The following is a 15,603-nucleotide window of genomic DNA, read 5'->3' on the forward strand; positions in this document are numbered from 1 at the left end:
ACCAACCAACTATACTAATTCTTAACCAAGGAAGTCAACCAGTCAATCCAATTCAATTTTAACAATTCCTATGATTTATGTAACTATCTTAACTAGACTTAATAATAAGTATAACTATTATTTTCACTTTCCTCTCCCACTTGTATTAGGCTGAGCTGATCCAATAATACGAACCAAAGTATCAATCTTTTCTCACATTAGTATTAAAAAATCCATTCATGGAAACTTAATATCTAATCTAATTAAGTACAAAAATAAATCATAGAAACAGTGAATTGATAAAAGTTTAAATAAGTAAATTTGAAAATTAAAAGTATGATACATAAAAAAAATTATAGGGCAAATAGTTTCAACAATATGTGCCATATATTTTTTTTTATTGATTTACAATTTTAAGACACTAAAAATGTATAAAAGTTAAATTCATTTTAGTTATTACACGTTTATTTTGAAAAAGGTAAATTATTTTTCAAAGAAGTCAACAACACAAACTAACAAATCCCAGCTCCAAGAAAGAACAAACGCAGTGTAATTTTGTAAATTCCAAATTAAGAAGCGCAACGACGCCGTTTTACTCATTACGAGAACAACAGGAGAAGATGTGAATCCCGAATCCGCATCAACGCTTCCCCAATCTTCTTCTTGTTCAATCTTCATCTTCCAATCCCAATCCATCCATCACGTTAGGGTTTTCAAACTCGAAGTTCCTCTTCCTCTCATTCTCGCTCACCGCCATTGCCGCGCGCTGTTTTCCTCGATCGGCAACTCTCTCCGACCAATGATACGCCGTAGCCTCGCAATTCCTCCGTAGCTTCGCGAAACGGCGTTTCCTTCGGCTGAGGAAACTGCGGGACTCAGTCGCGCCGGAGTCCAACCGTCTGCGCGCCAAATTTGGTCGTCGTTTTCTCACTGTGTGTGTGTGCGCGGTGCTGCGTTTAGCTCGAACGATGTTTCCGTTTCATCCTCAAGGAGCTCCGAAACACACTTGCACTCTTCTCGCTGTGACATGTGGCGCAAGTTTCGCCGAGCACAAGTCCTCGCAGAATCAGCGCAACTATCCTTTCCCCGAGTTAGTTTCCGCGGGTCGTCTTGAGGTATATAAGATTAACGAATTCACATTGTTGTAATGTAGGTTTCGGTTTCGACGTTGGGAACCGTGGGAATAGCATGATGTCGATGTTTTGTTAATGCAGGTTCAAACTCTACGTAATCCGGATAAGGAGCAGTTTAGGAAAGTTCTGGAGTCGTATCAACCGAATTTTGTTTACTTGCAAGGAGAGTTGCTAGAAAATGGCGAAGTTGGTTCGCTGGTTTGGCAAGGTGTGGAATTATCCACTTGTGAAGCTGTAACGGAGCTCTTTGGTTCCACGTTGCCGACGGCTGTATGTATTCTGAATTTTTAGTTATGTTGTGTGTTGTTTATGGCGCTCTAGGTTACTCGTGTGATGATTAGTGAAGAAACGGGGCTTGTAAATTGTTTGTTTGTGTTGTTAATTGCTTCGTTATTTGTTTGGTGGATAGTACTCAGTACCAAGTCTAATACCATGGGAGAAAGGTGGAGAAATATAGGAAGTAGAGCTGCATACTGTGAAGATTGTTAAACTTAGAAACCAGTGTCTATATAAATAGATGAGTTTTGTAGCATATACATTTGTGGTCACGAGTATCGAACCAGTCAATGTGATTCTTAGGAATGCTAGAGTATGGAGATTTGGTGATATTTGGAGAAATTCTTCACGAAATTTACCTGTTTTTCTCAAAATTTTGAGGTCTAATCTTGCATGTTGAAATCACTAATGTCTTTTTAGGTTTTGATCTTATTTAAACTAATGTGGCTTATCTAATTTACATTTTTCCCTCCTTAGTTGGCAGTGTGGGCGTGGTGTTTTGTCTAATGTAATTTCAATAATCTCTGCAGGTTTATTTAGAATTACCAACTGGAGAAAGTTATGCAGAGGCTCTTCATCTTAAGGTAATTTTGTTTTAATGGCTTGTAAAAGCTTCTAGGTATCAATGCTAACAAACTACCATTTTGAAGGATGATGAAAGACACAAGAATCCCATACATTCTAATAATTTTATTTGGGAAATTGGCTTATTTAAGCTGTTTGGCTGCAGGGAATCCCATATGTTATATTTTGGAAGAATTCCTTTTCTTGTTATGCTGCCTGCCATTTTCTTCAAGCATTTCTTTCAGTAGTACAGAGGTATGATATTGTTTATTTGATTGCAACTTGCATCATGGTGCATTCACTATGATATGTCTTAGAATTTGGTTTAGGGCCTAACTCCCACAATTTTGGCTTGTAAAGTGAGGACTGTCCAAGTTTTATAAATTTTACTTTAGTCATATCTCTAATCAATGAGGGATTAAATCACCACTCTTGAGGCTTCAGTTGAGGCAGCCTCCAAAGAGGCCACAACTAAGACAGGCCACAGGGGACCATATAATTAACACTATTTCCAACAAAATGTCTTTTTTATGTCCTAAATCTAATTGTTCTACTGATACAAATCATGTTGATGACTGATTGCATACACATATCTAATTGTTCTACTGATACAAATCATGTTGATGACTGATTGCATACACATATTTAATGATGCATCCAGTGGTGGGTCATGTATGAAAAGAATAATTTCCTTTGAAATCTGGAATTTGTCTAGTTTATATGTCATGATAGTTAATCTATGAAAATTTTACAAATATTTTGTTTTGAATTATGAATAGCCAGAGTTGACAAAGTGCAGTATGACTTGTTTCTGCATCCATGCAACATTCGAAGCCTTTTATTTTCTTAGGAAAAAGAAAAAGAAATTAAAGTAGTGGGTTTGTTAAGAATTTCAAGGTAGTACTTATCATTTAGGGTTGTTTACAAATGTTTTGCAGTTCATCTACACATACATGGGATGCTTTCCACCTTGCACGTGCCTCTTTTGAGCTTTACTGTGTCCAAAACAATCAAGTGCTTCCTACTGACAGCATTGATGCTAATAGTGAGATGGGGCCACACCTTCTTGGTGACTGTCTCAAAATCAATGTTGATCCTCCAGAGATGGATGATGAGGATGATGAGGAAAGCTCCTCAGGTAGTCTGCCCGCCATAAAGATACATGAAGATGAAGTGAACTTGAGACTTCTCGTCTGTGGTGAACCTTCAACTGTTGTAAGCTTCTTTGGAATTCTACTACCTGTTTAGTGTGCACTAGAACCACATTTAAGCTCTGATGTTTATGTAAGGAAAAAATGTGTCTACTGACATGCCCTGCTCACATATATATTGAAAATAAGTTTCTCCATTGTGGGATAAAGCAAGAGTATGTTTTACCTATGTGGGACTAAGGAAAGGGTTGAAATATTACAATGCACTTTCAAATAAACACTCCTATCCACAATAGGTATTATTTGCCAACTACACATGGCTTTGTTTCTTTTCAGGACGAGTCATTGCTGAGGTCTTTGGAGGATGGACTCAGAGCTCTCTTAACTATTGAAGTACGTTGACTGTATAATTTAATGATATTATCTTTGATAATAAATCTCCCTTTTAGCAAATTCATAACTCAAGATGTATAACCCCTTTTTATAATGTAAAGAAAAAGTCTACAGTTAATAACTCCATATAAGCTCCACTATTCCCCCCCCCCTCCCCCACAATCATTATTCAATTTGGTATAGTCTTTCCATGGAAGCAATATGATATAATAAACTACAACTTGCTGTTGTAATTTTAGTGGCCTTTTACGATTCTCTTATTTTATAGTGCTTTTTGCTACAGTTTTTTCATCTCCTTAAGATGGTCTCTTGGGAGGTTTTCTCAATTTTCTTATTTATCTTTTCAGATACGTGGTTGCAAACTCCATGGCAAGTTTAGGTATGTTGATGTAACTTGCATATGACTTGTACTTATACATTTGATGACTAAAAAAGTGTCTCTTTCTCTTATTCAAATTTCTTTATGTTCATTTACTTTTCACTAGGACTTTATTTGACAGATGAATATAGTTTACCACCTTGTAAATTGTAATATATATCTCTATGCTATGGTACAGTGCCCCACCACCTCCTCTTCAGGCAGCCACTTTTTCCCGTGGAGTTGTGACCATGCGATGTGATATATCAACCTGTAGTTCTGCACATATCTCACTTCTGGTATCCGGCAATGCACAGACTTGTTTTAATGATCAGGTATCCTCCAAATGTCTATGTTACTATAGTTCAAGTATTATTAATGTAAGAAGCAATAAATGCTATTTGCACTTGATATTTAATATTTAGTTTCTGTCTTGCATACCTCTTGAATCTCAACGACTTTTTTTTATAGGCATAGATATATATTATGTTTCTGAATGTTGAAGCAAGTTTTTGTTTTATCTCAAGATATGTTATATTATTATTGTTTTCAGAATTTAGTTTAGCATTTTTTTTGGAATGAAACAGTTTTTTGATCATTTTCTTTATCATCAAATTGTCTAATCACTATTTTTATAAGCATCAAGTCAATAAGTTCACATTTTAAGGCAATGATAATATATACATTATGCAAGTAACTTTTACCCCTTGAAATTTTTCGATTCTTATTCTTTGGCCTATTTGTTACTTTTTAGCTCTTGGAGAATCATATAAAAAATGAGATAATTGAGAAGAGTCAACTAGTTCTTGCACAACTCAACAATGATGGAAACAAACAAAACATCTCTGAACCTCGCAGATCTGCTTCTATTGCCTGTGGAGCATCTGTATTTGAAATTTGCACGAAGCTTCCTCAGTGGGCTTTGCAGGTTTTAATAACTCTCCCTTTTCTTCTTTATTGTAATATTATCTGTTAGTCTCTTTTTATTGCTTAAAATTATTTCTCAATGTCTTTCCTTCTTGCTAGTTTCATACTAGTGGATTCTTCAATGATTTAATCATTGCTTCTTCTCGTTGTTCTTGTAGGATGATCTAACCTAGATATTAAGAATTTATCCTGCTTATAATGCTTTTGATGACAAATTTCGTGCTAGGAATAAGGAGATAGTAGTATTCCCTCATGGCATCAACCTTTGTTGTCAACTACCCTGCATCATTGCTTTTGCTTTCATCACCTTTCTCCTTTCAAATAGGAGTACCATATTCTTTAAATACGCTGTTGATTAGCCTTATTGTTATGAGAGTGGTTCTAAGATAATGAATGAGTGGCACGCTGAGTTTTATAATTATGAATTTATGATTGTTTCAAGCAGCAACGATATAAGCCCCTACTAATCACTTTATTGACCTACCTGCTTAACCTGTTTTCAATTTGGATAACCTACATTTGCATGGCTAATAATGAAAGGAAGCAGATAATAACAAGGATTTTTGTTCTAAATACGTGGATTTTTAGTACAGTACCCAAAGTTTTACATTCCATAAGAATTTGAGTTCTGTATTAAGCATATTTGTTGTTTTTCAAATTCATAATTGTCTGTCTTGTTACTCCTTTCAGATTTTGAGACAGCTAGCCCCTGAGGTTTCTTTTCGAAGTTTAGTTGCACTTGGCATTGCGAGTATTCAGGGGTTGCCAATAGCTTCTTTTGAGAAAGGAGATGCTGAGCGCTTACTTTTCTTCTATCAAAGCTGTGAGAAAGATAGTACAAACAAAAATAATTTAATTTTTAGCAGTCCCCCTGGTTGGTTGAAACCACCACCTCTTACAAGAAAAAGATGTGAACCAAGCCAAGGGGCTAGTCCTGGTCTTCTTGAAGGTGTCTTTCTAGGGCAGGGTACTGTTTGTAAAGGAAAAAAAGAGGAGAAGGATAGAAAAATGGTGAATGGGAGTAGCACACCATTGACTCCTGCTAGGCAGAGATTAAAAGTATCTGCAATGAGGCCAATTCCTCACATTCGTCGCCCCAGAATGACTCCTTTTAGTGGACCTTCTGAGATAGATGGTTTTGATGGTGCCCAAGTAGAGGCTAATTTGCCACTTGTTGCCCCTCCAAAGCGTAGCAGTATTGGTTCAACTTCTGCAACACACAGAAAATCATTTTCAAGTGCAGCTCAGTCTAAGCAGGTTATTTCATTGAATCCGCTGCCTCTTAAGAAACATGGTTGCGGTAGAGGCCCAGTACAGACATGCTCTGAGGTGAGTTTCCTTTAGTCCATTTTTTTCAGGATAATTTGATGAGTAGTAACCTAAGCCTACATGACAAAAATGAATTTTTAATTAAAATATCCTAACTCTGAAGATTAATTCTTTGTCAGATATAACTTGAAGATTGTGCTCTCATGTTTTATCTTAAATGTAGCATTGTCTTCAAATAGAAATCTCTAAATACTACATAAGTTGATGAAAAATTAAAAATGGTTGCTGTCATTTAGCAAAGATTGTTGTCTAAACATTGTTGTGAGAATTTTAATTACCTATACTAGTAGGATGATCTGTTTTTTCTTTCACTTGTTATTTTCTGATTAATGATTTTTTTTTGGGTCAATATTTTGTAAAGAATGTTATTCTAAGACCTAAATATTGCTAAATCATACTGGGCCAATCAATCTAGGATGCAAACATTCAATGCGAATCATATTCAAAAAAAGGATATTTTTTTCTTTCATTTTCTGATTGTTTTCCTATTAACAATTTTTTAATATATATTTGATAAAAAAATGTTATCCTAAATATTACTAAATCTGAATGGATTAGTATGCAAGCATTCAATAGGAATAAATTCTTAAAAAATTCAGAAAAATTATAACTTTCTGTATAGGAGGAATTTCTCAAAGATGTAATGGAGTTTCTGATTCTCCGGGGACATAATCGACTGATTCCTCAAGGAGGGCTTACTGAGTTCCCTGATGCCATACTCAATGGAAAACGCCTTGATCTCTACAACTTGTATAAAGAGGTAAGTGACTGAAACTGTGTTCTTTGATAATGATTATGGATGAGTTTTATTATTATTTATGTTTAATATATATTTTGTTTCTCAATTTGTTGGTCTTTTTTTATAGGTGGTTACCAGGGGAGGATTTCATGTTGGCAATGGCATCAACTGGAAGGGACAAATATTCTCAAAGATGCGCAATTACACTACAACAAATAGAATGACCGTATGTTTATGTCTAGGCTATATCTCCACCTTGAGTAGTAGTTGATTTTTATGTGTTATATTGACTCTGAATTCCACTTTAAACTTTAAAATTGAGATTGAGTGATTGACAAGGCATGGGTTTTCCTCTCTTAATGTGAAAATTTTCACCTCGAAAAACACTAATGAAATCCAAATTAACTATAATAACTTGGTGAGAAGCTGAGCCGCCACAAAGACTTGACTATTGAGACTTTAGGACTCTATGAAAGCTTTACTATCTATTTTTTACCCTCCCCAAAGAATCCTTAGGACTCAAAGATTATTTTAATTAAATTAACACTAATTGACATCTTCTGGGTCTTTTAGAGTCTATGAATCTTCAACAACTAGAATTCCAGATAGCAGAGCAGGCATTTTAATGATTGAAGACTCATGAGTAAATGATTCTACGTATATATTGGTGATACCATAAGCATCTGTTATCTCCTGTATATGGATAAATTAGATTACGTGCTCACTTCTGGCCAGTTCTTTGTTCATGTTATCATTTGGTCCCCAAAGCTGATTGTTGCTTGTACCCTACCTTAGAAAACCTTCATCAGAGCCTTAAATTTGTACTTTCTTCTACAGTAATCTGTTCTATTCCTCATTACAAAAACTAAACATGGTGCATTTAGTTTATTTTTCTGGATTGGGCCTTTTACCTATGCGTTGGTGTAATTAGTGATGGTCATATGGTGGACATGGGTTGGCTTTACCTTTGTTGTAGATTGTTCAAAACATTGTTAGATATAGCAGATGAATTGTTTGGATAAAGATATGGAAAAGTTAAATTGCACCGATAAGAATTTCTTTAACTAATGTAGAATTTATGTGATGACTGGATGTTTGGTTATTATGTGAAATTAACTTGCAGCTAAGGTATTTTTTTTTTCTTGTCTTCATCTACAGGGTGTTGGAAACACTCTGAAAAGACATTATGAGACCTACCTTTTAGAATATGAATTAGCACATGATGATGTGGATGGAGAATGTTGCTTGTTGTGTCACAGGTTTGTACTTTTTAATATTTTTTAAGTCAATGAAGCTATGCAGTTACATTACTACAGATTGTATACTTACTCTCTTCCTGTAGAACTCTGAATACTTAAGCACTCGTAATTTATCATTCAATATACGATCATTGGCAACCCATAGCAGCAGCTAATCTATTTTTTTTTTGTCCTTACAATCATTACTGTTAAACAGTAGTGCAGCTGGTGATTGGGTGAATTGTGGCATATGTGGTGAGTGGGCCCACTTTGGCTGTGACAGAAGGCAGGGTCTTGGTGCATTTAAGGTATTATATCATCATTTACAGTTATTGTGTACGAAGAGTCTCGATGTTATTGATAAAGTTATTTTGTGCAAAATAACGTATCTCTTTGTTTTTAATTATATTAAGGATTCCTTTTTTATTCACAACTTCTGCAGGATTATGCAAAAACGGATGGGCTAGAATATATATGTCCTCATTGTAGTGTTACGAATTTCAAGAAGAAACAAAATATTGCTAACGGGTATTCTCAAGGGTCCATGTCTTCACGACCCCTTTGAGAGTTTCTCCCACTCCCTTCTGGAGTAGCGGGCAAACTAGTTACCTGCTTTGCTGGATTTATCTGTATTCTACGTTTTAGATAGATTAGTGAAATATAGATTAAAAAATGAAAATTAGGTTTAATCAACACAAATGTCATTAGGAGTAGGCGGACCCCTTTCACCTTTGTTCTTGATTAAGGGGAACAAAAATCCCTAATTCAGATTATGGAACTTCTACCACTTCCGGATCCCCAACAAACACAATTGTGAGCAGTGAGTTTGAAATTTACTGTATTCTTAGTGTCCTATATTATGAAAGGAAAATGTATAGATTTGTGCACTAAGCATGTTTATATGATTTAATTTAACATATCATTTTCAAGGCTTTCTACTACACGCACAGACGGACATATGGAGTGATGAAAATATTAGATCAGATTTAGCTGGGTCAATTGGCGAACTAGTTAGAATTTGGCCAAGTCAGAAGAAGCTGGTGAGAAAGCATCAGTTTGAACTTGATTTTTAAATTCATTGTTTTTATTGAATCAATTTTTCTAACCAAACAAGTGCCAAATATCAGGCTACAATGGGTAGCACATCGTACACGATGTTTATGTATGAATTGTTATTTTTTTAGTTTTCTATTATTTTTTCTTGCATGACATAGGTGTGATTGGTTAGATTTAAAAAAGAAGTGTTTCTAAATAAGTGCTATTAAAAAGATAAATTTTTTTAAGAAGTAAATAGGAGTTGCTTTAAAAGAAGTAAAAAGTTACTTATTTTTTTAATAAAAAATTTAGACAAACTCATCAAAAAAGAAAATAAATAGAAAAAGTGCTTATTTTATTTTAGAAAAACGCTTTTATATAAAATGTTTAAACGGACAGGTTCAAGTTATTTTATTTCAATTAAAGGTTTATTTTCTTATCAGTTTTACAATTTTATATTGATTTTTATTCAATTAATATTTTAGCATGTGCAAAGCATATGCTAAATGTTTATTTTATATAATTAAAATTAATAATAAATTATTTATATAAATAAATATTGTATTTGAAGATATATAATTATATCTAAAATTTTAAAAATAGATATTTTAAACAAATAAATTATATTTTAGATTTTTAATAAATAATTTATTTTAATATAAGATTATTTTTATTTATTAATAATTTATTTTAAATATTAAAATTTAATTTATAAATATGATAAAAAAAAAATAAAATTAGATAAGAAGTTAAAAAAAAATATAGAAACATTTTCATTGAATATAAGCTAAAAATATTCTTATATTATAAAATAGTTTGTGTTTAATATATAAATATTGATATATAATACATTACATTACAAATATTTTTAATTAATATTTTAGTTATAATTTAACCATGATTATATTAACAAATTTTGATCACAATTTGTAATGACCTGTCATGATCTCTACATTAAACGACATAATTAGTAGTGGTAAAACATAACTAACTTAAGATCATATACTTACAAATACTAGAATATGTAATATATTGCATACATATAAGGATGAAACAACTACACAAATATGTGTAGTATACATACAATATTATAAATATAAATATTCAATTAAGTTGTCAGTTAAACAACTATAACTATCTATACAAATCTATTACCAATAAACAATCATAAAAATACTTCATCTCCAATGCCACTATATGACCTCCACCGCAATACTTCAGTCTTATCCCTGTCCTACCCTCATATCACATATGATCATTACAATCCAAATCACAAAGCAACATGTAAAAATAAATTAGAGTAATATATATATATATATATATATATATATATATATATATATATATATATATAGACACACACACACAAATACAACATAGGAACATCAACACTTTTAGTACATTGTCACATCATCATCTCACCTCCAACATTACTAACACAAGACATTACAATATATAACACACATCGACACAACAACTCAATTTACCATAACATAATATCGACTCAACATCACACATTCTCAATATAGGTTAATCATCACAGCTACATAGTATTTTCAATAAAATAATTACATGCGCCGTCATGCATTTCAACTATGAGATCTTCTACAATATAATATGAACAGTTTAAGTGACTTGACCCTATCAAATTGACAACACAGGGTGATCCTTTTGAACTTTCTAGATCAACAAAAAATTGGATATAAATCCATAATATAACAACTCGACTTCTCAGATGTTGCTACTTAAACGAGGAAGCCTAGTACCACTGTTAGGGTAGAACAACTTGATTTTGGGCCTACCACAATATTATTAGCTAACTTAATTAAGTCATCCATGGAATTAATCCATTGACTATCTTCCAAATATTATGCCCTTTCAATACTCAATTAGGAACTAAGTTTCTGACTTTGTATTTTACTCAATTAGATCATTTTTTACATGTGTGCCTTGACCTTGTCCATATATGATACCAACTAAGTCCTAGAGGAGACTTAACACAACTATCCGCTTCAAGGGTCAACTTTCTAAGAAGGATTTTTCAACAAATTGGGCTCTTAGAGCATAACAATACAATATTCACACAATGAGATATGCAACTTTCGAAAATCTTTCCTCTAGTCCTAAGTGATTATCACAATTCAACAACACAATAACTTTTTACATAATCAACATAACAACAAAATCAACATACAACTTTACATCTCAACTCAATCATCATTGCTCATATTCAACTTTTAATTCATCATACATCTTAACAACACATCAACATTATGCATATAAAATCCCAACACAACTACACAACTACATAACATATTACTCAACTCAACCTTCAACTAGCAACTCACAACATAATCACCAATATACAACTTATCAACATTCAACATATAATGCTCCTTATCATATGTTGTGATTCAGGAATTGTGTGTCTTGTTGTACACACACCAATCTTATTTATAGAGTGAATACAATAAATGATAGAGATATGAATCTCTTATATTATGGAAACTAATCTAATCATATCCCTAATTGATAGTAAGGATAATATATGTAATATATGTATCCAACAATATCTGTACAATATCTGTAACACTCCCCCTCAAGCTGGAGCATATATATCATATGCGCCAAGCTTGTTACAAATATAATCAACCCGAGGCCCTTTAAGAGATTTTGTGAACATATCTGCTAACTGGTCACTAGAGTGGACAAATTCAGTGGTGATTTCTCCTGAGAGCACTTTCTCTCTTACAAAATGACAATCTATTTCTATGTGTTTAGTCCGCTCATGGAAGACTGGATTGGAGGCAATGTGGAGAGCAGCTTCATTATCACAGATGAGTTTAGTTCCCTGAGTGTCTCCAATTTGAAGTTGCTTGAGAAGTTGTTGTAGCCATGTAACTTCACTTGCAGCTGCTGCCATAGCACGATATTCAGCTTCCGCAGTGGATCTAGCAACTGTAGTTTGCTTCTTGCTTTTCCATGAAATTAGGTTGCCTCCAATTAGAACACAATAGCCAGAGGTAGACCTTCTATCTGATGGTGATCCTGCCCAATCAGCATCTGAATAACAGACAATTTTGGAATTGCCTTTATCCTCGTATAGTAGTCCTCGGCCTGGTGCCTTCTTGATATATCTGAGTATCCGCATTGCTGCAGTCCAATGACTATCACGAGGATCGTTAATGAATTGGCTTACCACACTTACTGGGAATGCGATGTCTGGCCTGGTGACAGTAAGATAGTTAAGTCTGCCAACAAGTCTACGATATCTTTCTGGGTCATCCAATGGCTCCCCCTGACCAGGAAGAAGCTTGATGTTGGGATCCATCGGAGTATCACTAGGGCGACAGTCAACCATACCAGTCTCAGTGAGAATGTCCAGAGCATATTTTCGTTGAGAAATTACAATACCAGAAGTGGAGTGAGCAACCTCGATCCCCAAAAAATATCTAAGTGGACCAAGGTCTTTCATCTGAAATTGGCGTTGAAGATGAGATTTGAGACGACAAATACCATCGGAGTCTTCACCAGTAATGACAATGTCATCAACATACACCACTAAATAAATACAAAGTCCAGATGAGGAGTGAAGGAAGAAAACAGAGTGGTCAGCTTCACAACGAGTCATACCAAACTCAATCAAGACGGAGCTGAAGCGTCCAAACCAAGCACGAGGAGGTTGCTTCAAGCCATAAAGAGAACGACGAAGACGACAAACAAGGTGAGTCTCACCGGAAGCAATAAAGTCAGGGGGCTGATCCATATAAACCTCTTCTTGCAATTCACCATTTAAAAAGGCATTTTTAATATCCAATTGGTGTAGTGGCCAATGACGAATGGCAGCCATAGCAAGAAACAAGCGAACAGAAGTCATCTTGGCAACAGGGGAGAAAGTATCCCCATAATCGAGGCCATAGATTTGAGTATAGCCCTTTGCAACCAATCTCGCTTTAAAGTGGTCAATGCTACCATCTGGTGCAACTTTCACTGTGTAAACCCATCGACAACCAACAGTAGACTTGTCAGGTGGTAAAGGTACCAACTCCCACGTGCCACTAGTCTACAAAGCATCCATTTCATCTAGCATCGCCTGTCTCCACCGAGAATCAGCCATAGCTTCACCTGTAGACTTGGGAATAGACACAGAATCCAAAGAAGAAACAAAAGAAAAGTAGGAAGGAGACAATCGATGACAGGAAAGAGTACAAGCATATAAAGGATGAGGATTGCGGGTAGTGCGAATACCTTTATGAATGGCAATGGGTAACTGAGGCAAAGGATGTTCAAGTGCAGGAGGCATTGCTAGAGAGTCGATTGGAGCAGAAGATGAAGCTGGGGGAGTTGTAGATGAAACCACCTGTGGATGACGTGTCCTACGCTGATAGACAAGTAATGGTGGTGGATCAATGACTACAGCCGGAGCCGGAGTTGGAATAATAGGTTGATCATCCAAAGAAGTATGACTAGTAATATCCTCAGACAAGAAAGGAGAGGATGACTCAAAGAAGGAAACGTCAGCGGAAACAATATAGCGTTGAAGTTGTGGACAAAAACAACGATACCCTTTTTGGAGTCTAGAATATAGTCTATTCTTTTAGATTTTTTTTCTCTTCTTGCAGGGGCATTCACCGGCTGCCCACCACCGCCGCCATCTGATCGCCGCCGCCGTCGACCACCGCCGTTTGTCGCCGCCGCAGATTTCCGCCGCCGCCAATCGTTGCCACTTATATTCGTCTTTCATGGCTGCTTTTACTTCAACTACGACATTTACCAACATTCCTCCGATTCCGTGTGAAAAGTTGACCGGAGCAGCCAATTATACCACTTGGGCAGCTGCGGTTCAGCTTTGGTTTCGTGGTCAAGGACGTACCGACCACTTAACCACTCATTTTCCTGAGATTGCTACCGATCACCTTGAGCAGTGGCAACAAATTGATGCCTCGCTGTGTACGGTTCTTTGGTTTTCTATTGCTCTGATACCATGTTGTGATTCAGGAATTGTGTGTCTTGTTGTACACACACCAATCTTATTTATAGAGTGAATACAATAAATGATAGAGATATGAATCTCTTATATTATGGAAACTAATCTAATCATATCCCTAATTGATAGTGAGGATAATATATGTAATATATGTATCCAACAATATCTGTACAATATCTGTAACATCATACAACAACATCCCTATAACATTCATTATCATTTAACCATAAAACAACTCAAACAACAAGTTTTCAACATACAACTCATTCATCAAGCAAGCAACTAACTCATTTATAAAATAAATTTATTTGACTAAGTCGTCCCCACACTTAGTGCAAAATCCCACACTAAGCCTCAACCTTCCAGTGACACACGTTAGTTCTCACGTTAGCCTCCCTAACGCTCAACGCAAAATCTCAACTTTCTAGAGGCACTTTCCAATTCTCATGCTCAACGTGAAACTCAGTTCAATCCTAGAACTCAGATTTTTCAGCATCAATGAAGAACATCCCAAATCTCCTATTTCTCTCAACTTATGCAATAACCCATATGTGCAATCTCAAACCTTCCAATTTTCTCAACATACAACTCAAAAATCAAAGGAAAAGTAACATGCATCAATCATAATCAAAGAAATCATGAACATTTTAACCTTTCACCAAGAACATCAAAACTTCAATTGCAACATGAAACCCATTTTAAATCCATCCCCTCAACTACAAATTTCATAAATTCTATTAACATTAAGTTCTTAATTTATTTAATAGCCCAATATTTCAACCAAAATCCAAGATTCCAACTTTTCTTACTCAGAATGGAACGAAACCTGGGAAGAACTTCGAGTTACTCCGAATAGAAGAAGAGGAGGAGAAGGAAATGGACTTCGAGCTCCAACAACTTGAGCTCCGCACCTACTCCATGGGATTCATTGCTCCAAATTTCTTTAAATCACCACTAGTTACAAAGTCTTAGAGAAGAAGAAAATAGAGTCTCCGAGCATGAATCTTCCTTTAAAAATTTGAGAAGAAGAAAAAGAAGTGTTTAGGTTCTCAAAGTTTCTTTCTCTCCCCTAAGTCATATCTTACACAATTTGAATTAGTGTGATTATTGTCGGTTCAACATTTAATTCAATTTTTTAACATTGTTTAACATGATACAAGAAAATGTTTATACAAAGTTCAGTGGCGATCATGTAGAAATTTAGACAAAAATTTCTTTTTATATAATTGTTATTGTTAAGTAGATTTAAATGAGAAAAATTATTGAAGAAATTAGGTTAAATTATATTTTTATTTTTTATCTTATGTTTTTATTTATTTTGATCATTTGTCTTTTAAAATATCATTTTGGTCATTTATCTCTTAAATTTACGTTAATTTAATTATTTTGAATCATTTTTTTATTCACTCAAGACTTGAAATTTATTTCATAAGATTCCTTTATATAAAAACTATTATTTGCAATTGAAGTTCAAACCAAATATCTTATAAATAT

The 15,603-nt window shown here is 34.5% G+C and overlaps 1 protein-coding gene across 1 annotated transcript; it reads left to right on the plus strand.

Moving 5' to 3' along the window:
* The first annotated feature begins 564 nt into the window (after positions 1 to 564).
* Positions 565 to 9,025, plus strand: LOC109792564 (AT-rich interactive domain-containing protein 4). The gene is made up of 15 exons (XM_020351986.3): positions 565 to 1,094; positions 1,194 to 1,382; positions 1,919 to 1,972; positions 2,119 to 2,207; positions 2,891 to 3,167; positions 3,440 to 3,496; positions 3,844 to 3,875; positions 4,054 to 4,189; positions 4,609 to 4,782; positions 5,472 to 6,110; positions 6,733 to 6,870; positions 6,977 to 7,075; positions 8,008 to 8,108; positions 8,305 to 8,395; positions 8,530 to 9,025. Exons 1-15 carry the CDS (start codon positions 948 to 950, stop codon positions 8,650 to 8,652), a joined length of 2,346 nt encoding a protein of 781 aa, XP_020207575.1. The 5' UTR covers positions 565 to 947; the 3' UTR covers positions 8,653 to 9,025.
* The last annotated feature ends 6,578 nt before the right edge of the window (positions 9,026 to 15,603 follow it).

The sequence above is a fragment of the Cajanus cajan genome, chromosome 5 (genome assembly GCF_000230855.2).
Source record: "Cajanus cajan strain Asha chromosome 5, NIPB_CcT2T_4, whole genome shotgun sequence".
Lineage (NCBI taxonomy): Eukaryota > Viridiplantae > Streptophyta > Magnoliopsida > Fabales > Fabaceae > Cajanus > Cajanus cajan.

Coding starts and splice junctions, on each gene's coding strand:
- LOC109792564 (XM_020351986.3), top strand. CDS start 948: ATGTTTCCGTTTCATCCTCAAGGAGCTCCGAAACACACTTGCACTCTT. Junction 2,208..2,890: donor TTTCTTTCAGTAGTACAGAG/GTATGATATTGT, acceptor AATGTTTTGCAG/TTCATCTACACATACATGGG. Junction 4,190..4,608: donor AGACTTGTTTTAATGATCAG/GTATCCTCCAAA, acceptor GTTACTTTTTAG/CTCTTGGAGAATCATATAAA.